The sequence below is a fragment of the Salmo salar genome, chromosome 02 (genome assembly GCF_965601325.2).
Source record: "Salmo salar chromosome 02, fSalSal1, whole genome shotgun sequence".
NCBI lineage: Eukaryota > Metazoa > Chordata > Actinopteri > Salmoniformes > Salmonidae > Salmo > Salmo salar.
The window spans coordinates 19582682-19595035 of NC_138292.1; the positions used below are offsets into that span (position 1 = coordinate 19582682).

General features: G+C 43.4%; 1 protein-coding gene across 1 annotated transcript; it reads left to right on the top strand.

Moving 5' to 3' along the window:
• Positions 1–620: 620 nt before the first annotated feature.
• LOC100196392 (glucosylceramidase beta) lies at positions 621–10666 on the top strand. Its single transcript, NM_001141421.2, has 5 exons — positions 621–705; positions 9400–9468; positions 9733–9924; positions 10054–10200; positions 10373–10666. The coding sequence occupies exons 2-5, from the start codon at positions 9405–9407 to the stop codon at positions 10468–10470; spliced, it is 501 nt and encodes a 166-aa protein (NP_001134893.1). The 5' UTR covers positions 621–705; positions 9400–9404; the 3' UTR covers positions 10471–10666.
• Positions 10667–12354: the final 1688 nt, after the last annotated feature.

A 12354-nucleotide genomic window follows, 5' to 3' on the forward strand; every position in this document is an offset into this window, starting at 1 on the left:
CTACCCTACCTAATACACCTGATCACACCTCAATGTACCTTTACACATTTAATATACACACAGTCATCCCCATACCTGTCTGACCAGTGTTGTCTACCTGTATTGTGTTGTATTGTGTTGGTGTTGACCTTGACTGGTTGTGTAGATGGGGTGAAGGGCAGTGGGAAGACCATGTCTCTCTGTCATACTGTCCACTACTGCTCCACACAGGGATGGCTAGTACTACACACACACACACCGAGACGGCATACACACAGACAGACAAAAGAATGATGATAATAATGATTGTGATAATAATCTCCTCTCTATAGCCCACCTGTAGGTGAAGAACTGTAAGGAACTGCTGCCCTCCTCCTACCACGCTTCCCGCTTCGACCAGCCAGTTCATGCCTCCAACTGGCTACACACCTACAGATCCACCAATGAAAACTCTCTCTCCAAGGTAGCTCCTCCTCCTCAGACTGATAGTGGGCGCCAGGTACATGTTGCCTGCAGGAACAGATCTTGGATCAGCTTTCCCTCCCCTAATCCTAACATAAGACATTAGAAGTAAGGTATGTATGGAAACTTGAGGTGTGCTGTATGTGTGACTAGTGTATCTCTCCTTGTGTTGTTGTTTTAGATCAAGTTGAGGCAGCGGTATGTGTGGACTAAGAGAGAGAGAGCACTGAGGAGGGTCGGCCACTAGGAGAGCTGGTGGACATGGTGAGTCCAGCGTCAACGTGCCCTTTATTAGTCTGGGATCCAGTCTTGCAACATGATTGGTTCAGTGCACTTCTCTTCTAAGAACCTGTAATGAAAATGTTATGATTAAAGGTTTGACTAAATGATTTCACCCTGAAAATGTATAACCGAGTGATTATAAGATGAAGGTACTAATGTGTGTGTGTGTGTAGGAAAAGTTTAAGCTTAAGGATTTAGCAATGTAAGCAAGACATTCAAGGAAAAAGGGGAACTGTTAACAGACAACTTGTGACCACTGTGAAACTAATAACAGGAAGAAGGTCTCCCCACCCTGGGAGGGGAGAAACCTTTAGGCTTACAGTAGATTATGTAACATGGGGCAGGATATGATAAGCAATGTATGTGATGGAGAAGACTTGTGTGCTTATTTACACAGTGTTAAAGAAGAGGAGGGGGCATCTGTAAGGGGTATGACATATGATATGACCAAATGTTAGGTATAAAAGGCTGTGTACATTGTATGATATTCAGAGCTCTCGTGAATAAACTTGGTTGACTATTGTAGGCTGGGCCTCCGTCTGTGTCATTTAACCAGAACCTTACAAACTCTGGGGTGCAGACTGAGTAGTTTAATTGAAGTTCAGTTTATGAACATTGGGAACAAAATTCTCATAATAATTTGGTCCTTCGAGCCGGATTTCAATACCTGCCCCTGTCGTCCAAAGGTGACACGCCGAAAACCGTGCACGGGCGGGTCTTTGACCCGTAAATTAAAGACCTGACCCCTGACGTTGGGGTTCCATAACAGGCCGGCATATATCTAAGGTCGACAGAGACGGTGACGGAATCCAACCAACATTGCTTTTCCCAGCCTACAAGACGAAGATCAGTAAATCTTTATTCACGAATTTGGGGGAATAATTTAAGGTATCTTGGATTTGATGTTCTAAATACTTGGAATTTATCAATAATAAGAGCTTAGTTATTCTAAACAGATTCACTAAGGTGTTTTTATTTTGTGTATTAACAAAATCGATAAGGGCGCAGGTCCGCAAAGACCTGAGGTACATGTGCACTACCATAAATTAAACTAGCTTAATAATTGAGGTCAGTGTTTTCTTTGTGAAGTGGCCGAGAGGTTATTAAGAAGGGATATAAAATAGGTGCTGTGAGATAGGACGGTGATTTTGTGCAAATAGGATAACTTAAAGGGTTAATTAACGAGTGGTAAATTAGCCATAGATCCGAGTCAAGAGACATACGTAAATAAAATCCTAAATTGAGGAGAGGAGAGGATATAAAATAGGTTTTGAGAGATAGAATTACCGTCCTATGCGAACAAGATAACTCCGATGGTCAATTAACAAGAGTGAATTAACCATAGATCCGATTCAAAAGACAACACTGAAATAAAGTCCAAAAAGGAGGAGAGGCAAGAGCATTAAATTAAACGGAACAAGGTAAACTAATTGTAGATCCAAATTAACAGAGTGTAATTAAATAAAACAAGGTAAGATAATCATAGATCCAAATTAGTAGTCGTAATAGAACAAAACCAGGTTAAAATGGGAAGTAAAGGGTCTAAGGGGCGTGGAGAACTCACAGGCGATAAGAGATATATGGAGCTAAAAGATAAACGGAATGTAGATTATGGCCCAAAATGGAGGAAGAAATATGGGTTTGAGGGTCGCCTGGACGTAGATAAACTGGAGTCTATGATTAAACGGATGCATAAGGAATGTGGGAGAGATGAGAACAAGCCGAAAAAACAAGGTTTGAACACAGCTAGGGTCTGGCTTTCAGAAGCCAGAAAGAGGGTGGAAGGAGAGAAGAAAAAGGAAGTCATAGAGAGCCAAGAAACACTACCCTCCGCTCCTCCAGCCGAAAGAATAAGCCAATCGGGTGGGGGTGGGGGTCAAAACCTATACCCATCGCTGGTAGACCAAGCGTGGAGGGGAAATCCCGATGATGAGGTGGTGGTGGTTCAGAGGAGAGTGCAGTTGCCGCCCCGGGTTGAACCTCCCCCAGCTTATGATCGAGGCGTGGGTGGTGAAGAGGTAGAGAGAGAGAGAGAGAGAATGAGAGAAATAGAAAAATAGAGAGGGAGAAAGAACAGGAACTGATTGTTGCAGCATCGAGGAAAGTAGAGTTGGAAAGGGCATGGGCCGAGGCTCAAACAGTAAAAGATAGAGAAATGTTGTGGAAGGGAAAGTATCAAGCACATTCTCCAAGGCAGAACCGATCAGGACTACTCAGGAGAACATCAGACACAGGAGAAAGGAATAGACTAAAACCAAGGAGGGAGTTTCAGTATTATAGTGGGGAAGAAGACAGTGGGGAGAGAGAAGAGCAGTATCCCCTGATAGAACTACCCAATCCCCAAGCTGGGGTGGGGGATAACGAACCTACTGTTCGGGTCTACAGGCCCTGGACACAGAGAGATATAGAGAAGGCAGTGGAAGGGATTCCCCACCCTAAGACAGGAATGGCTGGATTTGAGAGAGATTTGAACGGGCTAGCGTCCAGTTTTAGATTAGACACAGGGGAGATAGAGAGAGCAGTCAGAACCATTGTAGGTAAGGATTGGTTCGCCGTGCGTGGGGCGTGGGTGCCCACGGGGCAGGACGGGAACGTCATTCAGTGGACCGAGGGGCCAGGGGATCCTTTTAGAGCTAAAATCACGGAATTATGCGCTAATCTGACGGTACATTATCACCGACATGCCGATTTCTCCAAGATAACTGAATGCAGACGGAGATAGTGAGACGGTCAGCCAGTACCTAGAACGGTTAAAGGATGTATTTAACGCCAACAGTGGCACACCAGAACCTCCCCACGGGGGAGACCAAAACACCCCTTATCATCAGCAATTAAAGATAGCCTTTTTGACAGGGATGCATCCTGAAGTAAGTAAGGAGGTGAGGAAAAATTTGGTAGGATGGGGATTAGCTACCCTGGCGGAGGTAAAAAGATATGCTGTCCACCATGAACAGCATGCACAGACAGAAAGGAGGAAGAAAGAGAACAGGAAAGATGCATTTCCAATGTCAGTTTTAGAAGACAAGGTCATGGGAGGAAGAGAAAGAGAGGACAGGACTAGACCAGACGGAAAAGGAACGTCAAAGGGGGGAACTAGAAAATGTTACAATTGTCAGAAAGATGGGCATTTTGCTAGAGAGTGTAAGGCCCCATGTGAGCATTGTGGTAGGACGGGACATAATCACCGCGATTGTAAACAAAAACCAAAGTGTAAGGTAGATAAAAAGGGAAAGACGCCCAAAACCTCATTCAGAGGACGAAGACGATGAATCCTGACTAGAGAAGGACCCTATGACAGAGAACGAGACTGACTGGACAAACTGGTATGGAGGGCCTGACAGTGACGATGGAGAACTAGATTTAAAACTGAGTATGTCAAATAACTTAGATTTTGAATGTGAAGTGTTTGAATTAGCTAATGTGGATCTGGCCTTGGCACAGGAACAGAAACCGTTTTTAACTCTTACAGTATTGGAAAGAAAATTAAGTTCCTATGTGATACTGGTGCTTGTAGAACAGCCATATGTAATGAGGATGCCCCCAGGGGGATTGCGTCATCAGGGGAGAAAATCATTGTACGATCAGCAACGGGACATCAGTGCATGGAGAGGCTATCCGCTCCTGTAACACTGAAACATGAGGCGTCTGGGGGAGAAGCTACGGTTCCCGTACTGATATCTAAACTTTGCCCAGTTAACCTCTCTGGGCTAGGTGGGACATTTGCGTCCCACCCTAGTCAACAGCCAGTGGAATCCCGTGGCGCGAAATACAAATACCTCAAAAATGCTATAACTTCAATTTCTCAAACATATGACTATTTTACACCATTTTAAAGACAAGACTCTCGTTAATCTAACCACATTGTCCGATTTCGAAAAGGCTTTACAACGAAAGCAAAACATTAGATTATGTCAGCAGAGTACCCAGCCAGAAATAATCAGACACCCATTTTTCAAGCTAGCATATAATGTCACAAAAACCAAAACCACAGCTAAATGCAGCACTAACCTTTGATGATCTTCATCAGATGACACTCCTAGGACATTATGTTATACAATACATGCATGTTTTGTTCAATCAAGTTCATATTTATATCAAAAACGAGCTTTTTACATTAGCATGTGACGTTCAGAACTAGCATTCCCACCGAACACTTCCGGTGAACTTACTAAATTACTCACGATAAACGTTCACAAAAAACATAACAATTATTTTAAGAATTATAGATACAGAACTCCTTTATGCACTCGCTATGTCCGATTTTAAAATAGCTTTTGGGTGAAAGCACATTTTGCAATATTCTAAGTAGATAGCCCGGCATCACAGGGCTAGCTATTTAGACACCCACCAAGTTTAGCCCTCACCAAAGTCAGATTTACTATAAGAAAAATGTTATTACCTTTGCTGTTCTTCGTCAGAATGCACTCCCAGGACTTCTACTTCAATAACAAATGTTGGTTTGGTTCAAAATAATCCATAGTTATGTTCAAATATCCTCTGTTTTGTTTGTGCGTTCAAGACACTATCCGAAGTGTAAAGAAGGGTGACGCGCCCGACGCGTTTCGTGACAAAAAATTTCTAAATATTCCATTACCGTACTTCGAAGCATGTCAACCGCTGTTTAAAATCCATTTTTATGCCATTTTTCTCGTAAAAAAGCGATAATATTCCGACCGGGAATCTGTGTTTTAGCTCAAAGAGAGAGAAAATAAAAACATGGGGTCGCCTCGTGCACGCGCCTCAGTCTCATTGTCCTCTGATAGACCACTTACCAAAGGCGCTAATGTTTTTCAGCCAGGGGCTGCAAAGACGTCATTCAGCTTTTTCCCGGGTTCTGAGAGCCTATGGGAGCCGTAGGAAGTGTCACGTTACAGCAAAGATCCTAAGTTTTCAATAAAAAGAGTCAAGAAGCCTAAGGAATGGTCAGAGAGGGCACTTCCTGTACAGAATCTTCTCAGGTTTTTGCCTGCCATATGAGTTCTGTTATACTCACAGACACCATTCAAACAGTTTTAGAATCTTTAGGGTGTTTTCTATCCAAAGCCCATAATTATATGCATATTCTAGTTTCTGGGCAGTAGTAATACTCAGATTAAATCGGGTACGTTTTTTATCCGGCCGTGTAAATACTGCCCCCTAGCCCTAACAAGTTAACTCTGGAAATTCCATCTGTTTCTTTCCACCCCATGTACAGTATGGAACAGTTTTCAGAGTTCCCTAGAAATGGATGTATTGGTGCCTTTTGGGCATTTCAGTGTTTAATGAGGACCTCTGCTGAGGAATGTGATTGTTTTTCATGAGTGTGTTCCTTGTATATTTATTTTCTGGTGTATTTCCTATGTGTCATTTGTTGTGTAATTGTGAGATGCAGGGCTCCCTTGCAAAAGAGACCTTGGTCTCAATGGGACTTCTTGTTAAAATAAAGGTCCAAAATAAATATTTGATTGTCATTTACACCAACGCCCCTACAGTATATGGGTCTCTCTCTGTCCCTCTCTTTCCTCAGTGTGGCGGGGTGGTCATCGCCACTCTGTCTCAGACGGTGTCTCTACGCCCTGATTAAAGTTATTTTATGTCCAGTCCCAGTCTAAACTCCAGCTCTTTGGTGTCTTTAGATCTGGGCTATTAGGGTTAAGGGAAGGGACTAAGGTAATGACCTGTAGACACAGCCGACCCACGGTAGTTTACTGTCAATCTGAGAGCCATCGTCATCAAGCCTCAGGGTGTCGCTATTGAGCCTGCAGTCAGAGCTCAAACAAGCCAGTTAGTTCAAACAAATGCAGCTTTCCTTTTGGAAGCACAGGATAGAGACCCAGTGGTCTTCCAGTTAAAGAAATTGAAAAAAGAGGGTAGAGCAGAGCGCCCTGTTGAAATGCAAACAGACGAAATTCAAGCCATTCAAACAACTGTGGGGAGGCATTACATGTGAAGAATGGGGTGTTATGGCTTGACAGTGGTGATTTTAACATGTAAATATTGGTAGGGCAAAAATAAGATATGTACATAAAACGAATATGCATCAAAACCACTACACTACAAATTGAATGCACCAATGCAAGAAATGAGTTTTGAGCCACACAAACTTTCTAACATTTGGGTTATGATCAGTTTATAGGCTAGTTACTTCCCCTATATTTAGCTCTTAGTGCACTAAAGACCACAGGACTTTAGCATTTACTTTTAAAGTGTAAAGTGTATTTTACGTTCAGAATCAAATTCAGCATCGGTCTGACATCAAACATCAACAAAGATACGTCCTAACTAGCTAACGTTAGCTACCTCAATACAGCTGCTAGCCACTGCTTCCATCCAAACAACTCTGGATGAATCTTCAATTTTTTTGCCATGTCCTTATGTAATGTTGAGTGGCTAATGAGCACCACGAGAAGTTTTCTCTGTATTTCTTCATTACACAAAGTTTGAAAAGGATTTGCTAGGAGATAGTCGACATGATTAGAGCAAGAGAGAGATATCCTGGAGGGCCACAGTGTTTGATCTAAAGATGACACCCCCAGGTATGAGGATAATGAATGGGTGTGGCTTAGTGAATACCAGAAGAAGAGGTTGTCAGCTTACTTTTAAATTGCAGAAACAACGGTCAGATGTGCTGTATGAAGTACTGTAGTACAGTGGAATGGGCCTTATTATTCCATCGTACACTATAACCTTACTTATACTCAAACCTTACTTTGGGGTTGTTTCAGAGCACAATAAACCAGTGTTGCCTAGGTTACCCTTCAGGAGAAGGGTGGAGGAAAATGGTAAACTGTGGGCTCCAAGGGATGTTGATGTGTCAGCTGAAAGGGAACTGGACACTGTCAGGACTGAAAGCTAGTCAAAGACACAGAGACATATACATCACAAACGGACGTAAACACTGAGATGCCCTGTGCACCTACAAGAGAAAGTGTCAAGCACCTGAGTCAATTGCAGCAGGTCAGGGGGTGGACCCCAAAGAACTGTTAGGAGCACTGAACTATATATTAACAGTTAGGAAGCCCGCTTGGCAAGAGGGTTTGGTTTTTAACACTGGTAACCATATACATTCAGAAAGCATTGACAAAGATTTTCATAATGCAGTCTATCACAGTGCCATCCGTTTTTGTTACCAAAGCCCCTTATACCAACCACCACTGTGACCTGTATGCTCTAGTCGCCAGACCCACTGGCTCCAGGTCATCTATAAGTCTATGCTAGGTAAAGCTTTGCCTTACCTCAGCTCACTGGTCACGATAACAACACCCACCCGTAGCACATGCTCCAGCAGGTATATCTCACTGGTCATCCCCAAAGCCAGCACCTGCTTTGGTCGCCTTTCCTTCCAGTTCTCTGCTGCCAGTAACTGGAACGAATTGCAAAAAATGCTGAAGCTGGAGACTTTTATTTCCCTCACTAACTTTAAACATCAGCTATCTGAGCAGCTAACCGATCGCTGCAGCTGTACATAGTCCATCTGTAAATAGCCCCCAATCTACCTACCTAATCACCATATCGTTTTAATGAACCTTTCTGCTCTTTTCCACACCAGTATCACTACTTGCACATCATCATCTGCTCATCTATCACTCCAGTGTTAATTTGCTAAATTGTAATTACTTCGCTACTATGGCCTATGTATTGCCTTAACTCCTCACGCCATTTGTACACACTGTATATAGACTTTCTTTTTTCTATTGTGTTATTGACTGTAAGCTTGTTTATTCCATGTGTAACTCTGTGTTGTTGTTTTTGTCGCACTGCTTTGCTTTATCTTGGCCAGGTAGCAGTTGTAAATGAGAACTTGTTCTCAACTAGCTTACCTGGTTAAAAAAAAAAATGTCAATAACTAACCCACACTAGGTTATTGTTCTATCTGTGTGGTCACTGTACAATGTCTCAGTGGGTTACATATATATTGTTTTATGTTTAGTCAGTTAAATGATGTGTTTCAGTCTAAGTTAATGTCAGAAATAGAATCCATGGATTATATTTACATGGGTAACGTAAACTAACGTGTGTATACGTTTGAATATCTCTCAGTCTATCACACAGTGTTATGCAAATGAGTTTCTGTATGTGACGACGCTGTCTGGGGCGCGCTGGGCCAGTCACTTTGAGTAGCGCCTGTGTGCGTTGGGTCCAGGTTGGTGGCTACTATATTCATCCAAATAAACCACAACTTGATTATTTCATGGAAATGATCGTCCCGAACTGTTTATGCTAGTTAACTAGCTACGTGAATTTCAGGCTTTGCAGGCTTGTTACACATTGGTTACAATACTATGGTGGGCAATGTTCCCAACCTTGTATTTGTCACTGGCGACCCCTAGCGGTAAACTACAATTTACATCGAAGTGACGTACCACAGTGCGCTTGTCATATGACTATCGAGGTCCATACAATTTTGGACAATCCGGACATAGCAGAGAAAATCGATCAGTTGGACATGTGACTCAATACTTGACGTGCACTTTATGACATGTCAAAGATCCTGATAAAAACTAAGTAAGAACGAACCTCTGATGCGCACTGGTGACAGTGAATGTTACAGTTGCGGATTAAAATGACACTAGCTAATGGACTAAAGGAGCCATACGTTACTCCGTATGTATGTAATGGAACTGAGAGTCATGACCAGGGGCTAGTAGGCTACAGCACCTGTCAGCATGCTGCTGTTATTCTCTGCTCTCTCTACAGATAGAATGCCATTGTCAACAGCACTCATCCCTCTCGCTTTGTTCATTGGAGTAGCAACACGATCCAGAGGTACAGTATGTTATGTATGGCCACTTTCACATGGGAACTAACTAACTAGTCGAATTAAATGTAGAACCAGCCATGACCATGTTTATAACTACTTAACACATACAGCTTTATGACACGTTTCTGAACTGCATTGTTTAAATCAGCATATTTACCACTGTCAGTCATGTCATTTATTGACGCTGATGACCCAAGACCCATAGCTTCCCTTCTCCTCATTTCCCTTATAAACGACCCTCTATAACCCTGTGTGTGTTTTCTCCCCAGGCAGTGATGAGTGTGTGGCCCGTAACTTTGGCCATGGCTCGGTGGTGTGTGAGTGTAACTCCACCCACTGTGACAGTATTGGGTCGGACACACTACCTGCACTGGGGCAGTTCCTGTCCTTCACCAGCAGTAAGGCTGGCAGCAGGCTGCAGAGAGGACAGGGACAGGTACAGAACAACAGCACTGGAGCAGGTGAGAATAGCCTGGGCTGAAAACAACAACCCCCACTAGCCCATGGGTGAGAAACAAAAAAAGACAAAAGCCTGCACACACTGTTACCCTTCAGGACCTGTACTGACCACCCCCTTCTCTCCCTCCCAGTTCTCAGGCTGACTGTGGTTCCCAACCAGAAGTACCAGAGGATCAGAGGGTTTGGAGGAGCCATGACAGACTCAGCTGCCATCAACATCCTGTCTCTGTCCCCCAGAACACAGGACCAGCTACTACGACAGTACTTCTCTGCTCAGGGTGAGAGGTCAGGGTGTCAGTAAGGGCCATAGCTATAATCATAATTACTAGAATAGTCCTGCCTATTTTATTTGAGTAAGACCTTTTATGTCAATGGGACAAACCTGGTCAAATAAAGGCTGAGTTAAGTGTGTATACTGCTGTTGCTTTGTGTTCCCGGTATTGGGTACAGTGTGGTGCGGGTGCCCATTGCCAGCTGTGACTTCTCAACCCATCTGTACACCTACGCCGACTCACCTGGAGATTACAACCTGGACAACTTTACCTTAACACCAGAAGACACTAACATGAAGGTGGTTTAGATAGAGCTGGAAACAGAGAGACTTTCTGTTCTTTGACTTGTTAGATTGTAAACATATCAAATTAAAGTTTATTGGTCACGTAAACAGTTTAGCAGGTGTTACAGCGGTGCAGCGAAATGCTTATGTTACTGGCTCCAAACACTGCAGTCAGATGTCAAACAATTAAAAGAAGAAAAAAAAAAGACACGAAATGAAGAACGTCCGAATCAAATGAACACCCTAAACAGCACTGTAGCAGTATCCAAATGAAATCCATACAGTATGTACACCACAAGCTAAACTAAGAATGGGATTTACAGCAGTGGTACACTACATGGCCAGAAGTATGTGGACACCACTTGAAATTAGTGGATTTGGCTATTTCAGCCACACCGTTGTGACAGGTGTATAAAATCGAGCACACAGCAATTCAATTTCCATAGACAAACATTGGCAAAGAATGGCCCATACTGAAGAGCTCAGTAACTTTTAACGTGGCACAGTCATAGGATGCCACCTTTCCAACAAGTCAGCTTGTCACATTTCTGCCCTGCTAGAGCTGTTCTGGTCAACTGTAAGTGCTGTTATTGTGAAGTGGAGTTTGGCCGGGCGGCCAGCTCTAGGAAGAGTCTTGGTGGTTCCAAACGTCTTTCATTTAAGAATGATGGAGGCCACTGTGTTCTTGGGGACCTTCAATAATGCAGAATAATTTATCTATGTCGGGATACAGTATTTAAATACAGTGTGAAACAGGAAGTGACTAGTGGTTCAATGTCTCTATAACATGGGACAGTATGCGGTGTCAGTGAGTGTGCATCACCTTGTAGACAGCTAGTGATGGCTGTTCAACAGTCTGATGGCCTGGTATTAGAAGCAGTTTTTTTGTCTCCCTGTCTTGGCTTTGATACACCTGTAATGTCTTCGAATGTCTGACGGTAGCCGGGTAACAGGCCTACCACTGATGAATGAGTTGGAGTCGTGCATGGCCATGCAGTCATGGATGAATAGGGATGTATGTACTCACAACACCACTTCCCTGTTGTTGTTCCAATCCCAGATCCCCCTGCTGCAGCGAGCCCAGGCCCTGTCGCCCCACCCCCTGTCTCTGCTGGCCAGTGCCTGGAGCGCCCCCGCATGGTTGAAGACCAACAGTGCTCTCACTGGCAAGGGCTCTCTGAAGGGCCAGCCTGGGGGCAAGGAGCACAAGACCTGGGCTAAATACTATGTCAGGCATCATACAGTATACACACAAAGACCTGGGCTAAATACTATGTCAGGTATCATACAGTATACACACAAAGACCTGGGCTAAATACTATGTCAGGTATCATACAGTATACACACAAAGGCCTGGGCTAAATACTATGTCAGTTATCATACAGTATTCACACAAAGACCTGGGCTAAATACTATGTCATGTATCATACAGTATACACACAAAGACCTGGCCTAAATACCCTGTCAGTTATCATACAGTATACACACAAAGACCTGGGCTAAATACTATGTCAGGTATCATACAGTATACACACAAAGACCTGGCCTAAATACCCTGTCAGTTATCATACAAAAACCATACACACAAAGAACTGGGGACATGGAGCCTTACAGAGGAGTTGGACTTTTCCCCCTCTCTCTGAGTATTCATTCTACTTCCTCTTCCTCAGGTTCCTGGAGGAGTATGCCAAATACAACCTGTCATTCTGGGCCATGACCACAGGCAACGAGCCCTCTGCTGGACAGATGACCAACTACAGGTCACATCTCACTTTATATTACATGTGTATCTAAGGCAGGTACATAATTGACAACAGGAAAAAGTGATATTTAGTTAGTAATTACATTCTGGTAATGAAGTTAGTTATAGAGGAAG